Genomic DNA, 23,233 nt, shown 5'->3' with positions numbered 1-23,233 from the left:
AAAAACCTAGAAACCCACTTTTGTGAACTGTACAGCTAAAACAACTTCCCAGTATGTATTTTTAAATGCACGAAAACCAAGCATCATGTGAGATCTCCAATCATAAAGAGGAAGCAGGGAACGCAACAGACAGTCGTACTTTCAAAATGACAGAATCACAGCATGTCAGGGATTGGAAGGGATCTGTTTACATGCCAACACCACAGTAAGAGTCCTACTCCATTTCTGAAATACTTTATAGCAGGAATTTTACACAACTGCTATATCACATCTGCTGATGGTAATGCAGGTAGCTTTGAGAAATGCAACAGCAGTCCAGGTGCTTATCTCGACCAAACCAACATACAAGAAGGTACCTCACTTAGTAATAATTAAAAATTCTAGTGTAATAAAACTGTAACCAATAAAAGAAATCAAAAACAAGCAGGACAGATTATATTATTATAATTTCCACGAGTAACTCTTCTATTGGTTTTACTTTTTTATTAATTTTAGACAAAGTAGCATTTCATTACTGAGCTACAGAACTTAAACACAGAGGTGTTCAGGGTAGACATCAGATCAGTATATGAACCCCAAAAAACCAAAACTGTCTTACTTTGTCTCTAAACTACGAAGTTTTCTTTGTAGTGTGAATCATGGCTTTGTAATTGGACAAAACACTAATATTATTGCTAATATTCTTTCACATAGCAGCACCTTATGGGCACTATCCAAGAGACTCCCAGGAAACATTATTTCAGCTAGTAAGTATCTAATTCCAGCAAATTTAACTCTGACACCATCTTCAGAACAACTGTATTTACATGCTGAATGTGTAAGCACATCCTCCTTTTTCAAGTAATAGAGATGACTGATACTGCTGGTAGCAATGCTGTTAAAAGATTCCCCCAAGGGCATTTACAAGTGATGAGATTCAGAAGCTTTAACAAGAAATTACGTACTGGTTTTTCAATAGAAAATGCTGATAGGATTCCTAGTGTCCTACTGTTTAAGAAACACAAGTGGTCACTGCTGATGTAAGCCACTTCCATGATTTGTTTTCCCCATTTCAACACTTGAGAAGCAAGATCCTATTTTTATAGTGTCAGATGGTAACTAAGTGAGAAGGAAATGCAGAACGCCATTTATTTTTTGAAAATCGAATAAATTAAGAAGTACTTCAGGAGATGAGTCTTATTTTGTGATGGTACACAAGCAGCCCTCCCTCTGTATATACTAACAAGGAATGTCAGACAATTAAGAGATTTAGCCACCCAACTTTCACTGAACATTGTCAAGGGGCAGATGGGGGGACTGTCTGCTCATCTGATTCCCCAGTGCCATCTTTAAAGAAACTGCCAGAGAGTAAGGGATGGGAAACAGCTTTTCCTTCAACAGACTATTTTTAGCAGCATATTAGCTTGGGATAAAAAGTACCTTCAAACCACGTCTGAATGCTGTTTTCATCTTTCAGCTCAAATGGAAACACACTTAGAATAATATTCTCATGATTATTCCCTGAGAATCGTAAGATACTCATCAGCAGAACAACTTCATTCGTATCTTCAAACCTCCCAGTTTGGTATTTGGTTTTGTTTGCTGGTTGTTTTTTGAGGGGGTGTGTACGTGTGTCTGTGCTAATTTTCCATTCTTTTTAAACAAGTACGTTGCATTGAAGTTAATTCTGACATGTTCCAGGCTACTGAGGGTACGATTTTATTTTAAAACTTTACCTTCAACATGTAGACTACAGTTTTAGTGCATACTTACAAGGCCATGGTCCACACGGAAAAACGCCATTTGACAGGGCTTATTTAAAAGGTTAGAAAAAGCAATGAAGGCATCTGCAGTATCCAAGTTCAAGATCAGTACTGCTGCTATGAAAGACATGCCCTGTACCTGAAGAAAGGAGAAGTGTTACCATTCAGCAAGAACTGCATTCCTTCAAGAACACTGCCACATTTTGCCCTCACAATCACTATTGTTCAATGCACTCACTGCACCGTTGAATTTTGCTAAACTTTCAGAAAGGGAAGATTTTTTAAACCATGTAACCATTTGGTATTGAATGTTGAGAGCATGGAAGCTAACAATCCCCATGTTGCCTCACAGAATCAAAGAATGGCTTGGGCTGGAAGGGACCTCAAGGATCAAGAATCTCCAACCCCCCTGCCACACGCAGGGCCACCAACCTCCACATTCAACACTAGACCAGGCTGCCCAGGGCCCCATCCAACCTGGCCTTCAACACCTCCAGGGACGGTGCATCCACAACCTCTCTGGGCAGCCTGTTCCAGCACCTCACCACTCTCTCTGTAAAGAGCTTCCCCCTGATATCCAACCTAAATCTTCCCTCCCTCAACTTAAAACCATTTCCCCTTGTCCTGCCATTATCTATTCATCCAAAGAGTTGATTCCCCTCCTTTCAAAGATTCCAAGCACAATCCTAAGGAATGCCAAGATGACTGCCATTTCAAACACACGGAATAAAGATTTTTTCCTGAAGAACAGAATGAAGATTTGTTCTGATCCCTCTTCTCCTAGCGATGAGATCAATGTATTCTGATTTGTGGAAATCCAGACTAGACTAGGACTCTAGAGACTAAACCCGTTCCTTTTTCAATCATTAGCTGGTCAGTTATGGAGAGATGCCTTTACACACATTTCACTCAGCATAAGCTCATGATACTGCTGCATTTTCCACAAAGCATATTATGGAGCTGACAATGAACCTAGCCAAAGACTGCTCGCTCAAAGCGTGCAGTGCTGCCATCACTGTGTCACATGGATCAAGATGTGACAATCCTTCCTGCAAACCAGAGGAACAAGCTCCCCCTCCTCACACAACAGCTTCCATGCCAAATGAAGCACATCATCTGATCTCCCCTTTTTCTAGCACCCTAACAATCATGTTCAGAAGTTTTTTGCCAAGTAGCCAGTGCTACTCAGAAAACAGGAATGGCATCTACCTACACCAGCCTTCTGTAAAACAATTGCTGCCAAATAAAGAACAAGCTCCTATGTACACCTTTGCTCTGCTTTTGGCATTGGTTTTTGTTGTATGCTCTTTTTTTTCTTTCTTTCTTTTTTTTTTTTTTTCTCCTTTCTCCAGACTCAATAAAGAATGTGGAATCCACTCTGTCCTTTCATAATCACTCCCAATACTTTTAGGGAGCTCACACTGCCTGGATTGATGCTGCTTTATAGGCCGTTACAGACTGTAAATAGCTCACTATGCTAAGGTGCAGAAATGTATATAAAGAGGAGTAACAAACAATACAACAGAACAATCTCAGTAACACTGACATTAAGAACAGCAGAACAGCATGTACTTCAAAGGATCCATTAACTACATCTTCTCTTTCAACTCCAATTTTCAAGTACTAAAAATATGTACTTTTGACTTTTCCAATGACTTAAACTGTTAAAAAGCTTAAATTTAGCAACAGAACAATTACATGAGACACACTTCTCAAGCGTGTGTTGGAATATAAGCAAACAGAAACCCCACAATTAGTCACGAAATAGCTTAATACTTGTCTATGAAGGCCTGTTAAAGAATTCTCCCTCCCCCTCACTCTCCCCCCTTTCCCAGATGAAAAGTTCACTTACATATCCTACATCAGGTCTGTAACAAGTATAGGCTCCTAAAATACTGTGCAATGTGTCATGGTAAGGACCACCCTATAATTTAACAAAAGCAAGACAACATATCTAAGTACATTGCAAACACATTAAAAACTCTTCAATGTTACTGACAGTTTGTATTACTTCTGATAATTCATTATTACTCATATTATTTTATTCACGTTCCCCAAAGCAGCTCTGAACATCCCCAAATCTTTTAACCTTAGAAGCTTGTAACAACTGCATATACCACATGTATTATAGATGCACAATTATATCAGTTATATACGAAATCCTTATACAAGACAAATGTAAGCCTAAGAGATTCATTACAGCTTAGCAGCATTTTGATAATTGTGCCAAGAAAGCAGAACACTAATGAGAACTTCTTAATTGTCTATCAGATTAGAGGCAGAATGCAATCATGAAGAGAACAGTTAGAACAACAATATGCTATAACACGCACGGACAGCATATCAAGCATATCAATGACTCTATAGCTGAAAAGAATTTCATGCTGTTGCCTATTAACAGCTGTCATAGCTTACACCAATTATAACTGGCTGAGAATTTCTAAAGGGAGATGTTTTTTACCCAAAAATGTTGGTTCATCACAATCCAAACTTTTTTTAACGGAGACGTTAAAGATTTTTATAGAAGGACAAAATATTTGCTTAAAACAAGTCACTAAAGCATACCAAAAGCATGCAAGTGACACTGGTCTTTTATGGAATAAACAAACAAACAAACAAACAAACAAACAAACAAAAATCCAATCTTTCCTGCCTGAGCTTTGCTTTTTCAGTTCCCATGCATTTGCAATGCAGCTGTGCTGATTCATTGACTTGGAAACACTAACCTGTATCACTTGGACAGAAACCAGCATGAACTGGGCTCTATGAACCCAAACACAATGGTTAGCTAACAGATTGGTTTTTTGTCTCTTCCAAACATACAGTATCTCAAGGTTAGTTTTTTCTAAATTTCCCAAATTTGTAAGAACTTCTTCTCTCAAGATGTCTACTCCTTTTTTTGTAGCAGACTGTTTCAACCAGGGGGCATGTAAGATCACATAAACTTATTTTCTCAAGAGAAGACAAGTTGAATGTTAACACTGCTTACCTGTTGGAATATACAGAGATTAGGAAACGTTCTTGAGATATCCAGTTTTATTAACTCCAAACTTGCTTCTCTGTCAGCTGTAGAAAATCCAGCATCTACAAAAGCCAAAGTTACTGCTCTTATTACATGCATCAGTGCACACCTTTTCCCCCCCACAACTGTTATGAAATCAGGGGTAGAAAGAAAGAGAGGGAGGCAAGGCAAAACATGCCAGAAATTTCACTGGCATCCTTTGACAAACTAATAGACACACAAGCCTGATGGCTTTCAAACAAGGCTTCCAATAGTTCTTTATGTAGTCATCTCTGTGGAGAGCTTCTGGTGAGAGAAGATCTAAAGAACTATAGAACAGATGTCTCCTATTTCTTCTACTGTTGGCTCACATTCCAAAATCATACTTACTCTTTGTATATGTTGTTACAGATCATGGTCCAAAACTGAAACAGATCTCACTGAAAGTAAAATCCTAAAGCATCCGACACCCAAAAACTTCAGTTCTATTTCATTTGTCCTGGTTAAATATAGTTGGGAACTACCTATTGTCACTTCTGGAGTAGTGAAAAAATAAGACTTGTCACTAGCAAACAGCAATAATTTATAACAACCGTACGAAGATACACATTCCAGAAAATAAAATGCAAGAGAAAGCTGGAAATGTATCCAATGTCATCATAATTAAGATGCAGGAAATTGCATCTTAAGAAAACAAAGTTGGGGGTTTCCAACTAACCATGCTTTTCTGTGGATAAACACCAGCAGTACGTATGTTCTCCTTTTTCTGCTCAGTGTAATTATTTACCAAAGACAAATTTCAAGCAGTAGTGTACTACTTTCAAAAATACAACTCCTCTCATCAATTAGCAAATCTCAAACCACTTCATATGCAAAAATAAATTGCTTCTCTCTGAAACATGCCCAGGAGATGGACCCAAAGCCGCACTAAGGAACTAAAGTTTAACTTTCTGCTATGATTTGAGTTTCAATTGCAAAACTGCAGAGGCAGCAAAATATTTGTGTTTCAGTTCAAATTAGAACCTCCTAAATGTTCCTAGTTTTCCTATAAATTAGGTATCAATTCATAACTGTAGCTAGAGAAATATTTCAAACAAAAACAGAACAAGCAAGGCATGTAAGAGACAAAAGATTCATTAAAAGAAAGAATGCAGCTCTTTCTTCCACAAAAAAGGTCTTTTTTTTGTTTGTTTGTTTTTAAATCAAATTCATCTCTACAGCTTTTTTTTTTTTCTTTTTTCTTTTTTAATCTTACCTTAAGGAACAATTTAACCAAATCTTTTATTTTGTAGCACAGCACAGGTTATTGACCAGAAGAAAACATACCTTCACATTCTACCTCAGCCCCTACCGTGCTACGTGATCGCCATTTCTCTTTGGCACGAGCCAGACAAATATCATACAGTTCTGGAAAAAAAAGAGTAGAGAAAATCAAAGCTGTTATTTGAATACACATCTGCTTACTGTCAAGTACCAACCATGTACCATGTGAGCAATGCAGCTCCAAGCACACAAACAGCAGTACATGTGAGATACTAATTGAATTTTTGATTCTGGTTCTGAAAGACCCGTTCCACTGACCTGTAATTTAAGATCGAGAAAGAGGGAAAGGCAATCAAGGCAGAAATTGCATTCTATGTTCAAGCAATTATTTTTTTCTTACAGAGCACTGACATTCAAAGTTACAGTCTGAACAGATGGCTAGGATAAAACTACCAAATTCAAGGCAAGAACTAAACCAGAGGTAACTGAACCAAACACAGAAAAGCAGCACAATACTAGCAAGAGTACAGGCAGTCTACTGTCTTTCCATACTGGAATTAATTGCTCTTTCAAAACTGTTCTGCTGTTGAGTGAAGTAGCACACTACTTCTGTTTTCATAAACATATATATAAGCAGATGGACTAGTTTCCCTGGAAGTCTTTCAATCTCATAAGCCCTAACTTCTTGCTCTAAATGGAGAGACTGCATACTCACGGGCATTACAACATGAGTAGCAATTCTAATATGAAAAAAAAGAAAGTAAGTAAAAAATCTTGAGTAGTTCTGACCATTTCTGTGTAACATTAAAGCAAGACACAATGGTGGCAATAATCAGAAACAACTCATGGTAACAGTCCTAGAACAGCTACAGGATTAAAAGATACAGCATTTCTGAACTTAGCATCTAAAACCACCAGAAATAAAACCTAAGCAGATAACACTTCATGACCACAAATCAGATTCTGATGCAACTCAGTAAATACAAGACTCATTTCTCTTCATATCACAACGCAGACAAGACAACAGTCTCACCGTGGGTGATGTTTAACTCGTTGCCAATTGCCAAGCTCCAGACTTTGCCTCTCACGCTCGGTGGAATGCCCTGCCACCATAACTCTCGAACTTTACGGGAACAACACCTGTTCAAAACAAAATGCATTCTAAGAAAGATTTCATTGACAGCTGAACTGTAAATGTGTCTTCTTACCATAGCTAAAGGGATACAGACCAGAATGAACATCAGTGAGCCAAGAAGTCAAACCAGATTGGCACATATCAATTCTTTAGTACTACTTTGTCTTGAACTGCAAAAGGAAAGCTTCCTTCCTTCTAAAGTTAATGGTTTATTTTGACAGAAGCAGTGCAGCCACAGTAACATTCCACCACAGATGATCAGCAAAAGTTGTAAGGAACAGTAATAAAGAAGTGAAAAATAGATCCATATCTATGCCATTGCATATACTAAAGTTTGGACAGACTTAAAATTCCATGTAAAATTAAATACATAAACAAGTTACAGATCTACTCTCTCGGTCATCGCTTCCTTGTGCAAATGAGACATGCAGTTACCCACTCAGCTTTGCCACTCCAGCTCTCCAGCATGAAGCAGCAATTTTCAGGTAGAAGCACATTTAACAGAACACAGACATAGAAATTGCTACAGCTTCCAGGAGTGACAAAGAACCCAGCAATGCAATGACCTAAAAGCAGATTCTCAATCAAATGTAAAATATGGAACACAATGAGGAACTTTTGGCTTTGTAAGCCACAAACAGTAAAATGCATACTTAGATTTACAGCAGACAAGACGTGCACCTTCAACTACTAAAGACAGACATTTAATCAACAGTTTATTTATGCTTTATTTCACACTCGGTTCTCTAATTCAGTTGCATTTTCCAGCACATCACATCAACATTTCTAATATTGAGCATCTGAGTATCATTAAGCAAGCTGCATTTATAAGAGCTGTGTTGGCTTTTGTTACAGTTGTGTTGCTTTTATGCTCTCCAGATTGGAAGGGGATGTTTTTTTGTTATTGTAAAGTCCATGAAAATCTGGAGAGCGGAGGTAGCTTCCCAGCTGTATGTGCTGTGTCTTTGTAGAAAATCTTGTAGTATTTCAGCTTTTTTAAAACAACGTTTTCCCTACTTTTCTTTTCCATCACCTGATTATCTCAGCAGGTCTACCACTAATTAAAGAGGCTTAATAGGACCATGCACATACTTCACTCCATGTTTGATACTGAAACATCAAGCTCAAGATGTAGTCAAGAAAAAAAACTCATTTTTGATAAATGCAGTTAAGCACTCTGCTTTCTGCTTTTGCACTTTCTTTCATGGATCACTTCTCACTCTTTTACAGTTTCCAAATTTCTCCAATTCCCACTGAAGATCAAGCAATGAGAATTAGAACTGCGTTACTTTTTATCACCTTATCAAACTAATGAAGCTCACATTACTCATTATCTTTGCCACTGTGTGAAGATGACTTTCAAACAAAAGTTACCAACACCATTTAAAATTACACTTGCTAAATTTGTAACTTCTCTTCAGGATACAGAAGAGTTTTAATTAAATCTCAATGTAACATACTGTCTTACATAGTTTCCCAGTTGGGCAAGATTTCATTGTTCCAAGTTAAAACAGCATTGCCAATGCTATCTTCCAGCTTACAACGTTCCTCCAGTTGCTTCTTTCTCTTCTGGGCTTCTTTAAGCTCTACAGGAAAGCAATTTTTATTTTTTATTTTTTAGTTTAATAAAACCAGGAAAAAAAAAAAAGAAAGTTAGCTATACATGACTACATAGCCATGTAAAATCACCTTACATACATCTACATTTCCAGCAGACTATTCCAATTCTAAGATTTTAATGTATGGTTATTCTAAATGTTCTACATCACAACTGTACAAACTGGAAACTCCCAGAATAAAATCCTACATTTTTCACGCTCAGTTTAAATGTATTTTATATCTTTGCATTACCTTGCAGTGCTTCTTTTATTGCGTCATCAACTACTGTTTGTTCCACAGACAGATTTGTTAGATGTGATTTAACAAACATCAGCAGACACTTACAGATTGACACTTACAGATTCACAGTGGAAATACAGAACCTGTGTGTGTGTGTGTGAGCACACACAGTCTACAAGATGGGCAAGTACTGATTGGCAAATTGGAAAACTAGTTGCACACACCTTGCGTGTGTTCATTCCACGCTCTTTGGAATGAACACACACCACTTGTTGGGTTCACTTTAAAGCTACAACAGAAGCTAGGGCTGAACCACACCAACTGCCTCCATGTACCTCTGGCTTTGATACAACCTCTCTGTAAGTCTGTCTTAAACACAGACACATTTTTCTCTGACCAAAAACAGTGCTTACACACTTTGATTTCCTGACCTCCTCACAACACATTACTCTGCCAAGTCGTTCACCTGCAGAGGTTGTAGGCAAAATGTTTTTTGTTTTTCTGTTTTCTTATCTGATAGAATGACATACTCTCATCTAGTCAAGACAGCACAAAGGCTTGGCCCACTGCCTAACCTGAGCATCACTCCATTTCTCCCAAACCACCTATTGTATGTGCACAGAAGGAAAGGAGAATCTCCTCTGGACCACTTCGTGCTACATGAACATAGTGACATGGAGGTCACAAGAAAGGGTAGAATGAACTTTCCCACCAAAACCACAATGAAATATTTTAATTAAAATGTCTACTGTAGAAAGAAAGGAAAAGTCCTGAGTTCGTGCCACTTTCCCACTGCTTCATATAACTTAGACCAGCTGGAAAAACAATATTTCCAGAAGCTTTCCTTGTACACACAACTTCCACGTGTCCGGATTTCCTATTACTGCAATGATTGGTTTTATTAGAAGGCTGAGATAGTACAAAATAATCTGCAAGAAACCACTGCTATCAGCTCCACGTGATGTGGGCAGTATAGTGCTACTGAGACACTGCTGTGAAGCCAGACAAGAAATGAGAAGCAAAACCTGAGGAAAGATGTAAATTTTAAGTGGGAGACTGATTATCAAATAAAATTATTGCACTTCCTGCATGGAAACTACATGTACTTATGTACGACAGCCTCAACAAATTGTTCCTGGAATAAAACTCTAACATATTTTTAGTTATTTAAAATTAAACTCTTGGGGCTTTTTAATGAAACTACTTTTGTCTTTCTCTCTTTTCTGGATTGATTCTTCTTAGAAGGGAAGTACAAATCCCTCACAATACAGAAAAACTGAATGACATCAGTCTATTTCAAGTTTAGAAATAGCCATTAACTTTACTGTTTTCTTCTGAAGAAAAGAAACTCCATCACCTCTTTTTTTTGCTTGAACCACCATTTCTTCGTACTGCTGCCTGTGTTTCTGGGCTTCTTCTGCTGGTTTTGCTGGAAGGTTCCTTGAATTAAAAAAAGCAGTATTTCAAGTTGCCACATCCATCTAACAACAATTCTAGGCACTTTTAAAAGAAAAACATAATGCTGCCCGACGTCAAAATATTTGATTAAGGAGTAGTCCAACAGATTCTTGGAAAGATTTTTTTTGCCGGAGTCAGCGGAAGAGAAGGAAAGAACACTTGAACAGCTATGAGTACTTTTATACACCAAATATGCTGAGCAATTTCCTTTTGTTTGGCAATTCCAGCATTTTTATTATTAAACCAACTGAAGCCACAGACTAATCTTCATAAATAAAGGGAATATAGTGGTACATAAAAAGCTGGTAGTTTTACTTTAAACTGAGCACTACAGATAAAGACCTTATTCACTCACTGCGTACCTCACTTAAGGACTACATCCACAGCTTTCTTCACTCATGCAGTAATGGCTCGCTGCACCAGCTTCCTCTTTCTGTTCTCAGAGACCCCATTTCTTTTTAGAATGCTTATCTCCCTCCCCTCTCTTCTACAGCAACAAGCAGTAGCCATTCTGTGCATTTTCCACTCACTGAGATCAACGCAGCCATTTTCTACTTGTGATTAAAGTAAAATCTCTACCATACAATACACATGCTTCTGTATCAGATCAAATTAACTTTAAGCTAATTATATTAATAATTAAAATAATCACTATGTATCTCGTGCAACTATAGGATCATCAAAACATCAGAACAGGAAATAAGTATTTTGTTCATCGTTGTATCGTATTTCTAGGACAATTAATATCGTTAGTTAATAAAAAAGAACCACAAAAACTAATGTGTGTACTCCTGTACGATCTCAGACATAAGGCAGCTTCCAGCTGTCAGTGCAGACATCATCAATAGCAGTATGCTTTACTATTTACATAATCACATTATGCTCTAAAGCATGCAGAGCCATGTGCTACACACCTACAAATATTTTTAAGAATCAAGACTGTAACAAGAATACAAGAAATTTATTTGCACATTAATGTAATTGTTACCCATAAAGAATGATTTTTTCCAGTTTCACTTAAGTAAGTTGACTGGCTCCTTTTCATAAATCCAAAGTCCTTATAAAGGGTGTGAGTTAAGGGAATTTTGGAACGGAAAACCTATAGAAATGATTCAAATTCTACCAACTTAAATTTCGTAACTGAAATTATTTGTTCCCTCTCTTAATGACATCATCATATAAGTGAGATGATGTATCTATTAAGATTTAATGTTGTCCAGTTAAAGATACAGAAACTATAAAATATTGATTTTTTTCCTTAGAGTTTTTACCTAAACCCTACAAGTGAGGCCAAAACCAAGAGTAACTCTTTTGGAAATAAAATCTCACTGCATTTCTTGGAAGTCTTTATTTATCTGTGCATTTATTTTTGCAAATAATCAACAAGAAATTACTTGAAGCCTAATAGGTAGGGGAAAAGAAAACAACTAAAAAAACAAACAAAAAAAAGGTTCTTTACAGAGATTCATTAGAGCTTGGCACTGTTGTTCAGTTTCCTCTATTAGAGGGAAGAAATCATGATTCAGTTGTCTACAATTTAAAAAACAACTTTTTTTGCTAGAAGTTCCTCAGTTTATCAACATTAGGAAAAAAAGTAAAATCTGAATGTTATCCTGTAATGTACCATAATTGAATCTAGCTGAGTACTGTGTCTCAGAGTATGCCACATAAAGAATGATTTTAAGAGACAAGTTTTATTTAAAACAAATAAGCCAGTATGCACTGCTTCCAGCTGTACACAAGAAAACTTACTATTACAAATAATTCCTCACTGATTGTTTTGGGGTACCAAGAAATCTTGTAGTCTACCAGCCAACCAAGAAGTGTCTTAAATGACCTTACAACTAAACTAGTTTGATAGGAGGATTTTTGGTGTAAATTTATTCATGAAAACATATACCATGTTACGCCAGCTCTTTGTATCAATGCACTGCTCTATTAAGAACGCAGACATCATGTCTGCAAGACTTGATACTGTCCATAAATTGACTAAATGCAACTGAATTTGTGAAATTCAAGGGTAAAAAACTATGAGAACAGCTTCAAATAAATCTTTCTAGAGTTAGTTTGCATATGCAATAATCTCATTACTGAAACAGAAGCACCAAAGAACTTGAGTTCCTGACAACCTTTATCACGTGGTGCTGATTTCACTGCAGAACAATCATTATATCATTTCATTATTAATATGGGTTTGGTCTTTCTCCATGCAAACAAAGACACTTTATCCCTGCTTCTCAATTTCCCTAGCTTAAACGAGCTTCATTCTTATCTTTATGCTCTCAAAGGGAAAATAAAAATTCCTTGTGTTTAGAATTACTCAAAACTAAAGCTCAAAAAATGTTTTTACTATAAAATTACTTTTTTGAAGTAAGTTTGAATAATTTTCCTCATAACTATCACACTTGTATATTCATTAGCATGAAACAAAAGTATTTAGATTTAAAATCATCTGTCTGAATTGGAGCAATCAAATACATGCAGTAATATAAGCTTTGCTAGCCCCATTTTGAAGGGGCTGTGATGCTTCCCAAAACTTACGCTGGTCTGTCCTCTAAAATAAGTGCAGTAGTGGAGAGTGGCTCAAAATCAAGATTCTTCCTCACATTCTGCTTAGGAGAGAGAGGTCTGTGAGCTCGTCCAGTTTTTTCTTCATATTCCTAGAGAAGATGAAGGACAAGTTACAAAAGTGGAGAACACCAAAACGATGCTCGGGAGAATTAAACAGGGTCAATAAAAGACACCAAGATAATGCTCTTGAATCTCTGCCCAACTGCAATCTCTTTTAAGCTTTTCAGCTTGAGTCAACTCAGAACTGAAAACAATGTTAAATTTTAAGTTCAGAAGTGAGTTCCCATGTCTTCTTTCATTACTTCTAATTTTAAGTTCCTCTGGCTGGAAGCCTGCCCTTACAAAATACCACTAAGAACAAGCTTTGAAACAGCATACATTACCTGAGGTGTAAAAAAGATCTATTACAATATTTTTATCTACATCGTTTTGAAATCAAAGCCAAAAGCCACCATAGACTTCTTGTTTTAAAATCTCATCGTGAGATTTCTCCTTCTCACCTTATTCTCAGTGGCTCACCAGAGCTGGGGAGGAGTGTTTTGGGGGTTAAACTCACAGTTCTTATAATGCCTTGAAGTATAACAATCCTAAATCATAGCAAAGCGTAACATTACCTTGTGTTTGGGATATCACTGACATTCTAAATAAAACTTCACCAATTTTGTCATTTCCAAAAGACACTTTCTTTCTAGTACAGCTTATTTATACCATTTCTATTTAAAAAATAAAAATTGCACATAGTGCTCTAAAATTAAGCATTATAACTGAGTTCTGTGAAAGGTGTTCCAACCAGTCTTTCTCTCCCCCTTTTTCCTGCCAGCACAAACAGCTCCTTCACATGGTACTGATTTCAGTCAACCTAACCTGCCAGTTATGTAAAAAAAAGTTCCTTGGGCAAAAGATCCAACCATCAAATACAACCAAACTGCCTGGCTCATTCAGAAACCAGAATGGAGTGTCAACTACTAACAGAAAGCCCTTCTCTTCCTCCTTAAATATAGAAACACACAGTTGAAAGCAGAACCACATTAACTCTTCTATTTTACGCTGTCCAACTCAATTCTAGTTCAAGTTAGTTCTGTGGGACTCACAGACTGTGTTCTGTGAAGCTCTTGGGATGCAGAAGAACTCCCTCCTTGTTTATGAACAGGGCAGTGTCTCAGCGTTCAATCCTGTGATGCCTGCATTGCTGTGACGGGAAATACTGTCATGAATTTGGAATGTCTGCCTCATTAATACCAGTTAATGCTGCTATGCACAGCAGCAGTTTGAAAACAAGGAAAAGAACAACAACAAAACAGAAGCATTTAAACTACTGAACAGTATGTAGCTTTGACTATTAGAGAGAGCAGTCGTACTGACAAAGCTCTTGGTTAAAAAAAAATCTACTGAGAAAATAAGCAAACAAAGGTAGTTGAAAAGGTACTGAGACAGACACTTACTCAGAATGCTAAGACATTGCTCCTACCTAAATAACTCACTGCAGGCAGCTGATAGTGACCAGTGCATCAGCATACCTTAGTGCCCATCAGTGGGTGCTTCGGCTGCCCCACTGACAGAGTGGCACACCCACTGCACTTAGGGGACGAAAGAGAGGCTTATTCTTTTATTATTATTATTATTATTCTATTAGGAGATAGACCTAGCTGTTTTCCACAAATTAACATGGCCAAATACTAACCTACATGACTGCTTCCCCAAAGAATGTAAACCTTATCCCTAAACCTGATGTTTTTGCTCCTTTGCTGCTAGTGAAACCAGCTGACATCTGCAAGAGTCTGCAAGAAGGCAGACATCATCACATATCAATCTCCCTAACGCATCACACACGAAAACACAAGCACTCAGTGCTTATTAGGTGAGAAGTTCCAAAAAAGTCGTCTGATTTTTGCATAAGAATATTATTTTCAAGGTTTCCTTTCATTGAAAGACAATCACAGAGCAAAACTGCTTTAAGAAGGTACAAAAAACTGTACAGACTGGGTTACAACGGGGATTTTATTCCCATTATTTGGAAATCAAAATCACCTAAGCACAAACTTCTCCAGACTAGTGTTCTGCACAGTACCTTTCAGGAATTTCTTGATTAACGATGCTTTGTTTTAGAATACTTTGGAGTACGGTAGCTAGTTACAGCACTGGCGTGTTAGCATAGTTATTCACAGTTCTCAAAGGATAAAGCAAAAGCCAATTCCACATTTCAGCCAGCACTGACCCATGTGTTTTACTCAGCATGCCTACAGCAAAGAAGCCCGAGCAGCACACAGAATGGGAGTGGCTCATTTCATCAGATTAGCAGTGTAAGTCCTTTGTAGTATTTCTAGTATCAGCCAAAAACAATAAAAATGTCCACTGCATACAAATGATAAGGCTGCACAGGAATTAGGCAAGGTTAAAAAAGACTCAGAAGCGCTCTTTACAACGACCTTCTACTTCAGTAGGAAGAGAAGGCAATTTTGAGGAGAGCTTTCTGTACGAACGGCAATGAAACAGACTGAAGCCTCACAAACTCATACCAAGAGTATTTGCTGACGAGGCAAGCAGAAGCATTTGTACAGACCGGCATACTGCAATAGGCTGAACGCACAATGGCTCACTTGAAGCATTTTTCTTTAAACCAGACTCAAATCTCCTGCAGCGACAAACTGTATTTAAACCCCGTACTCAAAACTAGGGCTGCCTTACCTAATTAACTTCAGGTTCGATTCAGGATGACCTGATCGCTTATGATTTTGAATACATCCCTAACACCGCGACCACTCAGGCTTTCCTCCACGTTTGCCACAGCCGGGGAGCAGAGCAGAGGTCTGAAGGTGTTCTGTGAGAGCAGCTCGTAGATAGATACACACAGGGCCGAGGCAGCAGCGCTCAGGGCTCGGTGCGCACCGCAGCCCTGCCCGGCAGGAGCAGCACGGGCTGCGGGACGCGGAGCTCTCCGCCAAGGTCACCCGGCTTCGCGTGCTCTTTGTTTAAAGGGAGCGGAACACGAAACGCTAACGCCGGGCGACGGGGCAGCGAGAACCACGCCGCTCCACCGCCGTGCGGCTTCGCTGGGCTGCGCCGGGGTGGGAGGGCACTCGCTTCCAGCCGGCAGCCTTCACACCAAAGAAAACCAAGCGCCCGAGCTCGGCTGGAGAGCCCGAAACGCCCGACCCGCGTCACCGCGTCACCTCCGCAGTCTCTCCCCGCCGGCCGCGCCGCACCCCGCCCCGCGAGCTCCAAAGGACGACCGCTGCCCGCGCCGCCGCCCCTTCGCTTCGCTTCCCTTCTCTTCCCCTCCCCCGAGCGGCCGCGCTCACCATGAACGCCGCGGAGCCTCACCGGCCGCGCCGCCGCAGCCCCATGCCCGTGCCGCTCCGGGACCTGCCTCCCCGCCGCGGCGCCGCCCGGGCCCGCACGGCCTCGCGGGCCGCCCGCCCCGCCCCGCCCCGCCAGCCCCGCTAATCAGCTGCGGAGCCGCCGCGGCCGATCGCTTCTCTCCCTCTCGCCCAGCGCTGCCTGAGCACGCGTGGCGGCGGGGCGGGCCCGGCCGGGTTCGCCGCTTTCACGCCCGCTTCCCCGGCTGCCAGGCCGGCAGGCTCCCGCCTCAGCGGGACGCGTACACTTAGCAGCGGGCCCAAGGAAACTGCAGGCGGCCTCACTGCTGCTGTCCGCCCTCTTCGGGCAGCTCTACGAGGTCCGCGTTTAGCGCAAGTACCGTGCTGTTATCCCCGCACCTGCAGCCAGTTTTCGTCCCGGTGCTCGGGACCTCACGCCGCTCCTGAGTCAGAATGAGCAGCACGGATACCCTGAATATAAGAGAAGTAGCTTCAGCATCCTGCTTCTGAGAATTTCTACTAATTCTCCTTATTTTCTCTTAAATTGGGCCACAAAAATGGTGAAAGGGTTGGAATACCTCAGCATGTGAGGACAGGCTGAGAGCTGGGGCTGTCCAGGCTGGAGAAAAGGCAGATGAGAGGTGACCTGAGAGCAGCCTTTCAGTGTCTGAAGAGGGGGTGTAAGAAAGGCCAGAGCCAGCAGCAGGGGCTGCTGTGACAGGACAACTGGGCTCCACAGTTTAAAATGATAAGGATTTCTGAAAGAGTCCAGTGAAGAGCGACAAAGATGACTAAGGGCCTGGAACATCTCCCATCTGAGGAATGACTGAGTACCTTAGGTCTGCTCAGCCCGGGGAAAAGAAGATTGAGGGAGGACCTGATTAATGTTTATAAACATCTAAAGGGAGGTGGGAGAGAAATGCATGAGGCCAGGCTCTTCTCAGTGGTGTACAGCAATGCGACAAAGAGCATTGGCCTAAAACTTGAACATAGGAAGAACTTTACAGTAAGGGCGATGGAGCACTGGAATGGGCTGCCCAGAGAAGCTGTGCAGCCTCCTTTGGAGATATTCATGACTTGTCTGGACACCTACCCGTGCAACCTGCTGTAGAGTACCTGTTTTAGCTAGAGCCTGGACTCAATCTCTTGAGGTCCCTTCCAACTCCCACAGTCCTGTGTGATTCTATGATTCTGTGCAACGGTTTCAAACTAAATATTGTTGCAAATATTGACCCTTAAGGGTCCCTTATAGCTCAAAACAATTCTATGATGTTTGGAATTGCTGGATGTTTTATCAGCTTAATTTTTTCAACCTACAGCTTGCCATCAAATCCTGAGGCAGCAATAATACACCCAATGAGGGACAGCTCATTTGTTTAAAATATCTCCACCTGACTCCTACCACCACCAATAACAGACGTCTGGTGTCAGAGCATGGACAATCACCACAATGCTATCACTTGAGCTCACTTAAAGCACCACAGCCCCAAATGCTGTTTCTCCTCATAAGCTGTCCGAAGCAGTCAATTATCACACATCAAAAAACATTTACGTAGAAGTACAACTATTAATACAGAAACAACTTCAGACTGTGAGGTGGACAATATTTCCGTGACAAACCCTTCTGGTTTCATGTACTGAAAGTGGAACGATGCTGCAAATCTCCAAGGAAACAGCCATCACTTGTCTCCACAAAGTAATAATAATAAAAAAATAAATACAGAAAGTGCAGCCTGGTGGAACTGGGAGATACTTCTGTGGGGTGAAACAAAGTACACTCCATAACTCACTTCATTACCACTGATTACACAGAGGTATGGTAGCTCTATTTTTAGGCTGCCACAATTCTGAGATTACCTGAGGCTACTCAGACAAGTTATGCACAAGCTGAAATTGCATGATAATTTTTCCACTGGAATTCCTGCCTCTTCCAGCTTACAAGATAGGAACCAGACCAGAATTGCACAAGCCAAATTGTTTTTTTTTCTTGTTTTTGAGTCTGACTGCTACCAAAATACTGCTTCAGCATTCCCCTTTTGTTGCTTCATAGCTTCCTGCTACATCCATCTGCAGTCTCTCTGTTTTTATTATGAAGTACTTTAGCAGATGGATCTAAGCTGGTGCACACCCAGAACATCACTGCCCTTCCCCCCTTCCAGCACCAATTCCCCATTGCCTCTGCTAAGAAGTTGTGCTACCACGCAGCACATTAATTTGGGGAATTGACTCTGCTACAAATGGATCTTTTGTTTTATTGCATCAGTTCTGGTTACTCTAGTTAGACTTCTGGATCTGCTTTGCTACAGGGCAATGCAACCGTCTGCATACAAATAACTGTTACACAGGAAAAGGAAAGAGCAGCAGGACTTTCAGAAGATGAACTGAAACCAGCAGACCACAAAACTTGAGATGATCTTTGAGACAGGTAACTAAGATTTGATTCTTGACATACTAAGCCATAAAATGGTCATTTTAATGGAGGCTCTGTATATAAACAATTACAGTAATCAAAGAGAATTTCAGAAGACTAATACCTCAGGCACAGATCAGACTATGAGAACATCCTTCAAATTTAACAAAATTCAAATAGGAACACAAAGAATTGTTTGGAAGTTTAGTATTAACAGGATTAGAGAGCTTTTTATGCAAGTCCAAAAAAGAGTACCAGGACTGTTTTGAAATATAATCAGTTTATTAGAGATCTGATCTGGCAACCTGAGAAATATCAACTTCACACCAAACCCGCAGACTTTGCCAGAGTGATTTGGCAGCTCTGTGACTCAGTCATGGTTCAAGAACCACCAGCTCCACTTGCTTTTCTACCCACTTGTACACATTTTTAAGTCTCTTAAGTTAAAAGAGGAATACCACAGCAGAAGACAGCCATTTGATGAGGGAATAACATTATATGCATTTTTTATCACATCATTCTTCTCATCTTTAGTACTACCATATTTGTCTCTTCCGTATTTAACAAATTAGGAATAATGCTTCAGCAAAGTAAGGGTAAGAGACGATGGCCAATTCACACAAGGAAATCCTCTCACCACCTACTTTCAGGCATAATTTCAAGTGCTGTGAAATTACCTCCATTATTTCCTGAAAAGCTTCTCCCTTTTGATTACAGACTATAGGGGGATTCGGTTCCACACAACCATGCTGAATTCGTATTCTAAAAGGTAATGAGAGAACTACATAGATCACTCCAAAAGTAATGCCTCCTATCTATTTCCATGGAAACTACAACAGATACAAAGAACATAACAACACTATTTGATATTCTCACTACCAAACACTGTTTTTCAACATAGCCACCACCATTAGCTGTGTATTTTTGCCAGCAATAAATGAGAGTTTGCATACCATACTCATAAAAATCTGCATGGCTGGCTGGCACATGGCTTGTCTTTCATGCAGCTGCTGCCATCGCTGAAACATACCACCCCCCATTTCATTATGCCCATATTCACTGTTTGGTTCTCCATGTGCTTACCAAGCATCAGTGAATGTCAACGAGTGCAATTTTTTCCTCGTGGAGGAATGACACACCTTTGCTTCATGTGTTTGTGTCAGATGCCACCGTCTGATTGCCCCTCTGCAGCCATCTGTCACACAGCAACAAAATGTAATAGAATACTGGCAAGAAGGTTTGACCTCTACTGGTATACCACCACCATCTGCCTCTGTCATGGGCTGACATCATAAAGTAGGAGGCACTACTTTCAGAGCAACCCTCATAAAAGCTACACTGCAGACCTGCTCTCCTTCCATTGGACCATGTTAGCCATTTTTACTAATATTAACTTTCTGGCATTGTATTTTGAGCAATGTTGAGTTAAAGAAAATTTAAAATCCAAGTCTATTTACAGTCAATTTAGCTCTCCCAAGAAAGAATGAGTTTGCTCTCATGCAATAAGGGCACACTGCCCTCATGCAATATGCTACATATCAGACGGCTTTTGCCCTTGGGGTTCATATAGCAGAAATGAAACATCTGAATTATGTAAGTGCTTTTTGAATCATACAGTTACACGCTTAAAAGAAAAAAAAAAAAAAAAAAAGGAGGAAAAAATCCAGACCATTTCCCTGTATTTGAAGGACTATTTAAAAAAGACAAAGCACACCTATGCACTATGTGGTTTAATAACAGCTCTTCATTGTTGTCTGGTATCTGTAATCAGATTGTGAAGCAAACTCTTACAAAGTGACTCCAGTATGAGTCACTGTAACCAAAAAAACTCATACTACTTCAGAACACTGAAAAGGATGTAATTTAATCTGCATATACAAACGTGCAGTTTCCCTATATACTGACACCATCTGATACACTGCAGTATCAACCGAGCGGAAACATCTGCTAGAACAGCTTCCAGCAGGGCAAGCATCAAACAAGTGCTTGAGCAAGAGAATACAAGCCAAATGGTTATTTGATTATTTTTTTAGTGAACAGCCTACAAAATAAAATACTATCAACCCCTGTTCTCAGCGTGTACCTGAAATGTTACTCCTAAGGATTGGGAGTACACTGGATACAGAGCTTAAAAAAAAAAATAATAATAATAATAATAATTTTAAACAAATGACATGTCCACTCACTAATCTCTCCTAGTCAATTTACTGTAAAGCCTCAGCACTGCACCCTTCCAAAGCAACTTTCAGCAACATTTTCTTCTGAGATTTCACATTAGTGCTGACACGTTGGTGTTGCAGAAGAGAACTTATCTTTCCTATCTCGTTTTGAATTACATGCTCTTCAGTCCAGCTCCTAGCAAGAACTGTTCCCTCATTCTGAGCAAGACATGGAAAAAAAGAAAGTATACTTAAGTCACATCAGCTTCATAGTGACAGTGAAATGGCCAAAACACCCGTTAACTTTAGGATATAGGAAAGGAGTCACAGGAATTTGATATTTTATCTTTCAAGTTCTCTATTCAGTTGCTAATAAGACCTCAAACACTTCCACTTTTCAAGACAACAAAAGAATGAGCCAGAAATGCATATAAATGCATATTATTATGATGTTGAGACACTCAGGTGAGCATAAATCAACTCTTTTTTTTTTTTTTTTTTTTTTTTTTAAGTTTGCAAGCAGCTATCTGTGTAGGTAAGTATCTGCAGGCTTATGTTTCTGTGTATGCTCTCAGCACATACACCAAATCAGCGTGAGAAAAGGCACTTCACTTGAAGCATATTCTGCTTTCACCTCCCTTTTTAAATCTCTCACTGATTTCTATACTGCCACCTCACCAACATTTGTGCATTTCTAACGATCTCTCACTTTTTCAAGTTTATACTTGTCTGCCCTTTGAAATGACAGAAAAGCAAGGCAATAAGTCTACTGCTCTAAAACTTCTTCAGGTCATTTTCAACATCTGTGTTCACTGGTCTGATCCCTAAAATTGCCCATTAAGCAGTTATTGGTGGCAGTTTCTTACATGCTTAGTGCAAGTTTCTTTTTCACATCATCTTTCACTATCTGGAAGACTCCTGTATATTCTGTATGTACATATATATATATATATATATATTCTTTTTTTTTAAACAAAAAGCTATATCAACATATAAATTTTTGTGAACATCGTCTTTGTAACTTAAGATTTGGTTTTGATGAGAAGAGATTGGGACTTTTAAAAAAATCACTCACTAGTACAAATAAAACACAAAGGAAGGTAACATAGCTGCACAGTCTAGCTTAAATTAGTTGCTATTTCCAGGCTTCTGCATTCATGACACTATTTGCACTGACTTGCTAGAGAGACAGCTTCACAACACATTAAAAGAAAATTACTACCTAAAAATGTGTAATAGGATCATGTGGATAAATAAGGTCAAGTATCCAGAAGAGGGAGGGGAGAATGAGAATACAAAGCTTGAAACATTCTCCTGATATTTCTTCAGAAAGACACCTAAGAAAAGGACCAGTTCGGTGTGGTGTTTTTGTTTTTCTAAATTCGTACATCTCTACCCTCCAGGTTTCCAATAACACACACAGGAATTCCTTTCACTCCGCAAAGCCAAAGAACATCAGCTTTGTTTGTTATTGCTAGTGAGCATGGAAAGAGTTGGCCTCTCACAACCCTCACTCTTTTCCCCCTGCCCCCATTCTTTAATTTAAGATGAAGCTTGAGATGTATAAACTGGAGAAGAAACAAAGAGAACCTTTGGATTAGGTTTCTTGGTAGCACGGTTCTGTTTAATAAAAAAATAACATACTGAAGTCTAGCAAAGCCTTCTCAATTAGTTTCACATTCTAGCAACACAAGTTCCAGTCTCCTGTTAAGATATTTCTTTACAATATTTAGAGGCTAACATATCTGCTTTCAAGGACTTAACTCCAGCTTCACTATGCAGTCACGTCCTGCTAGGTGTTTCTCTGATGCAACATTCAGAAGTCGCACCAGTATTTCTATACTCTTCCTCTACATAATTCTATTTTCATTCCAAGGTTACTACATTGAAAAAAAACTAACTTCCTGGCTGCATGAAGATGCCGGTGTTTAAGCACTATGAGACACACAAATGCCAGCTGTGTGCTGGATTCTTATTTAACAACTGAGAGTGAGCTTCCACATATATACCAGGTCTTCTGAAAAGCTGTTCTCCCTGGCCTTGAACTTCCGAGGGTAAGAAGAGCTATCTATGTACTTCACCTTCAACAGGCAAGCATTTCCCCACTTCTTTGTGGCCTCCTGCACTTAAAACTAATGTTGCATTCTGTGAGTTTATATTCCACCTAATGTTAAGTATCAGAGTAGGCTACAAAATAACTATTTCAAGTAAGACAAACTTTATGATCCCACTAAACAATTCCAAACTTACTGTATTTCCCCTAAAACTCACCACTGGCATTAAAATGGACATTTTTAATAAAGAATAGTTAATTGACGTTTTAACAGCCATAACCAAC

At 39.4% G+C, this 23,233-nt stretch overlaps 1 protein-coding gene across 3 annotated transcripts in view; it reads right to left on the bottom strand.

Moving 5' to 3' along the window:
* TBC1D14 (TBC1 domain family member 14) overlaps positions 1-23,233 on the bottom strand; it is a 66,701-nt gene that overhangs the window by 15,193 nt on the left and 28,275 nt on the right. For 2 of the 3 annotated variants that reach the window (XM_085223520.1, XM_085223521.1), the window contains exons 4-11: positions 12,980-13,098; positions 10,338-10,420; positions 8,610-8,727; positions 7,040-7,146; positions 6,070-6,150; positions 4,732-4,826; positions 3,595-3,666; positions 1,753-1,881 (exon numbers count right to left, since the gene is read on the bottom strand). In XM_085223520.1, the coding sequence (XP_085079646.1) occupies positions 1,753-1,881; positions 3,595-3,666; positions 4,732-4,826; positions 6,070-6,150; positions 7,040-7,146; positions 8,610-8,727; positions 10,338-10,420; positions 12,980-13,098 (804 nt within the window). The remainder of the gene's footprint in view (positions 1-1,752; positions 1,882-3,594; positions 3,667-4,731; positions 4,827-6,069; positions 6,151-7,039; positions 7,147-8,609; positions 8,728-10,337; positions 10,421-12,979; positions 13,099-23,233) is intronic. The other variant, XM_085223522.1, reaches the window with a different exon arrangement.

Source organism: Meleagris gallopavo, chromosome 4 (genome assembly GCF_905368555.1).
Source record: "Meleagris gallopavo chromosome 4, MGAL_WU_HG_1.1, whole genome shotgun sequence".
NCBI lineage: Eukaryota > Metazoa > Chordata > Aves > Galliformes > Phasianidae > Meleagris > Meleagris gallopavo.
Note: the sequence above shows the minus strand (reverse complement) of the source record. Positions and strands in the feature narration are given on the sequence as shown.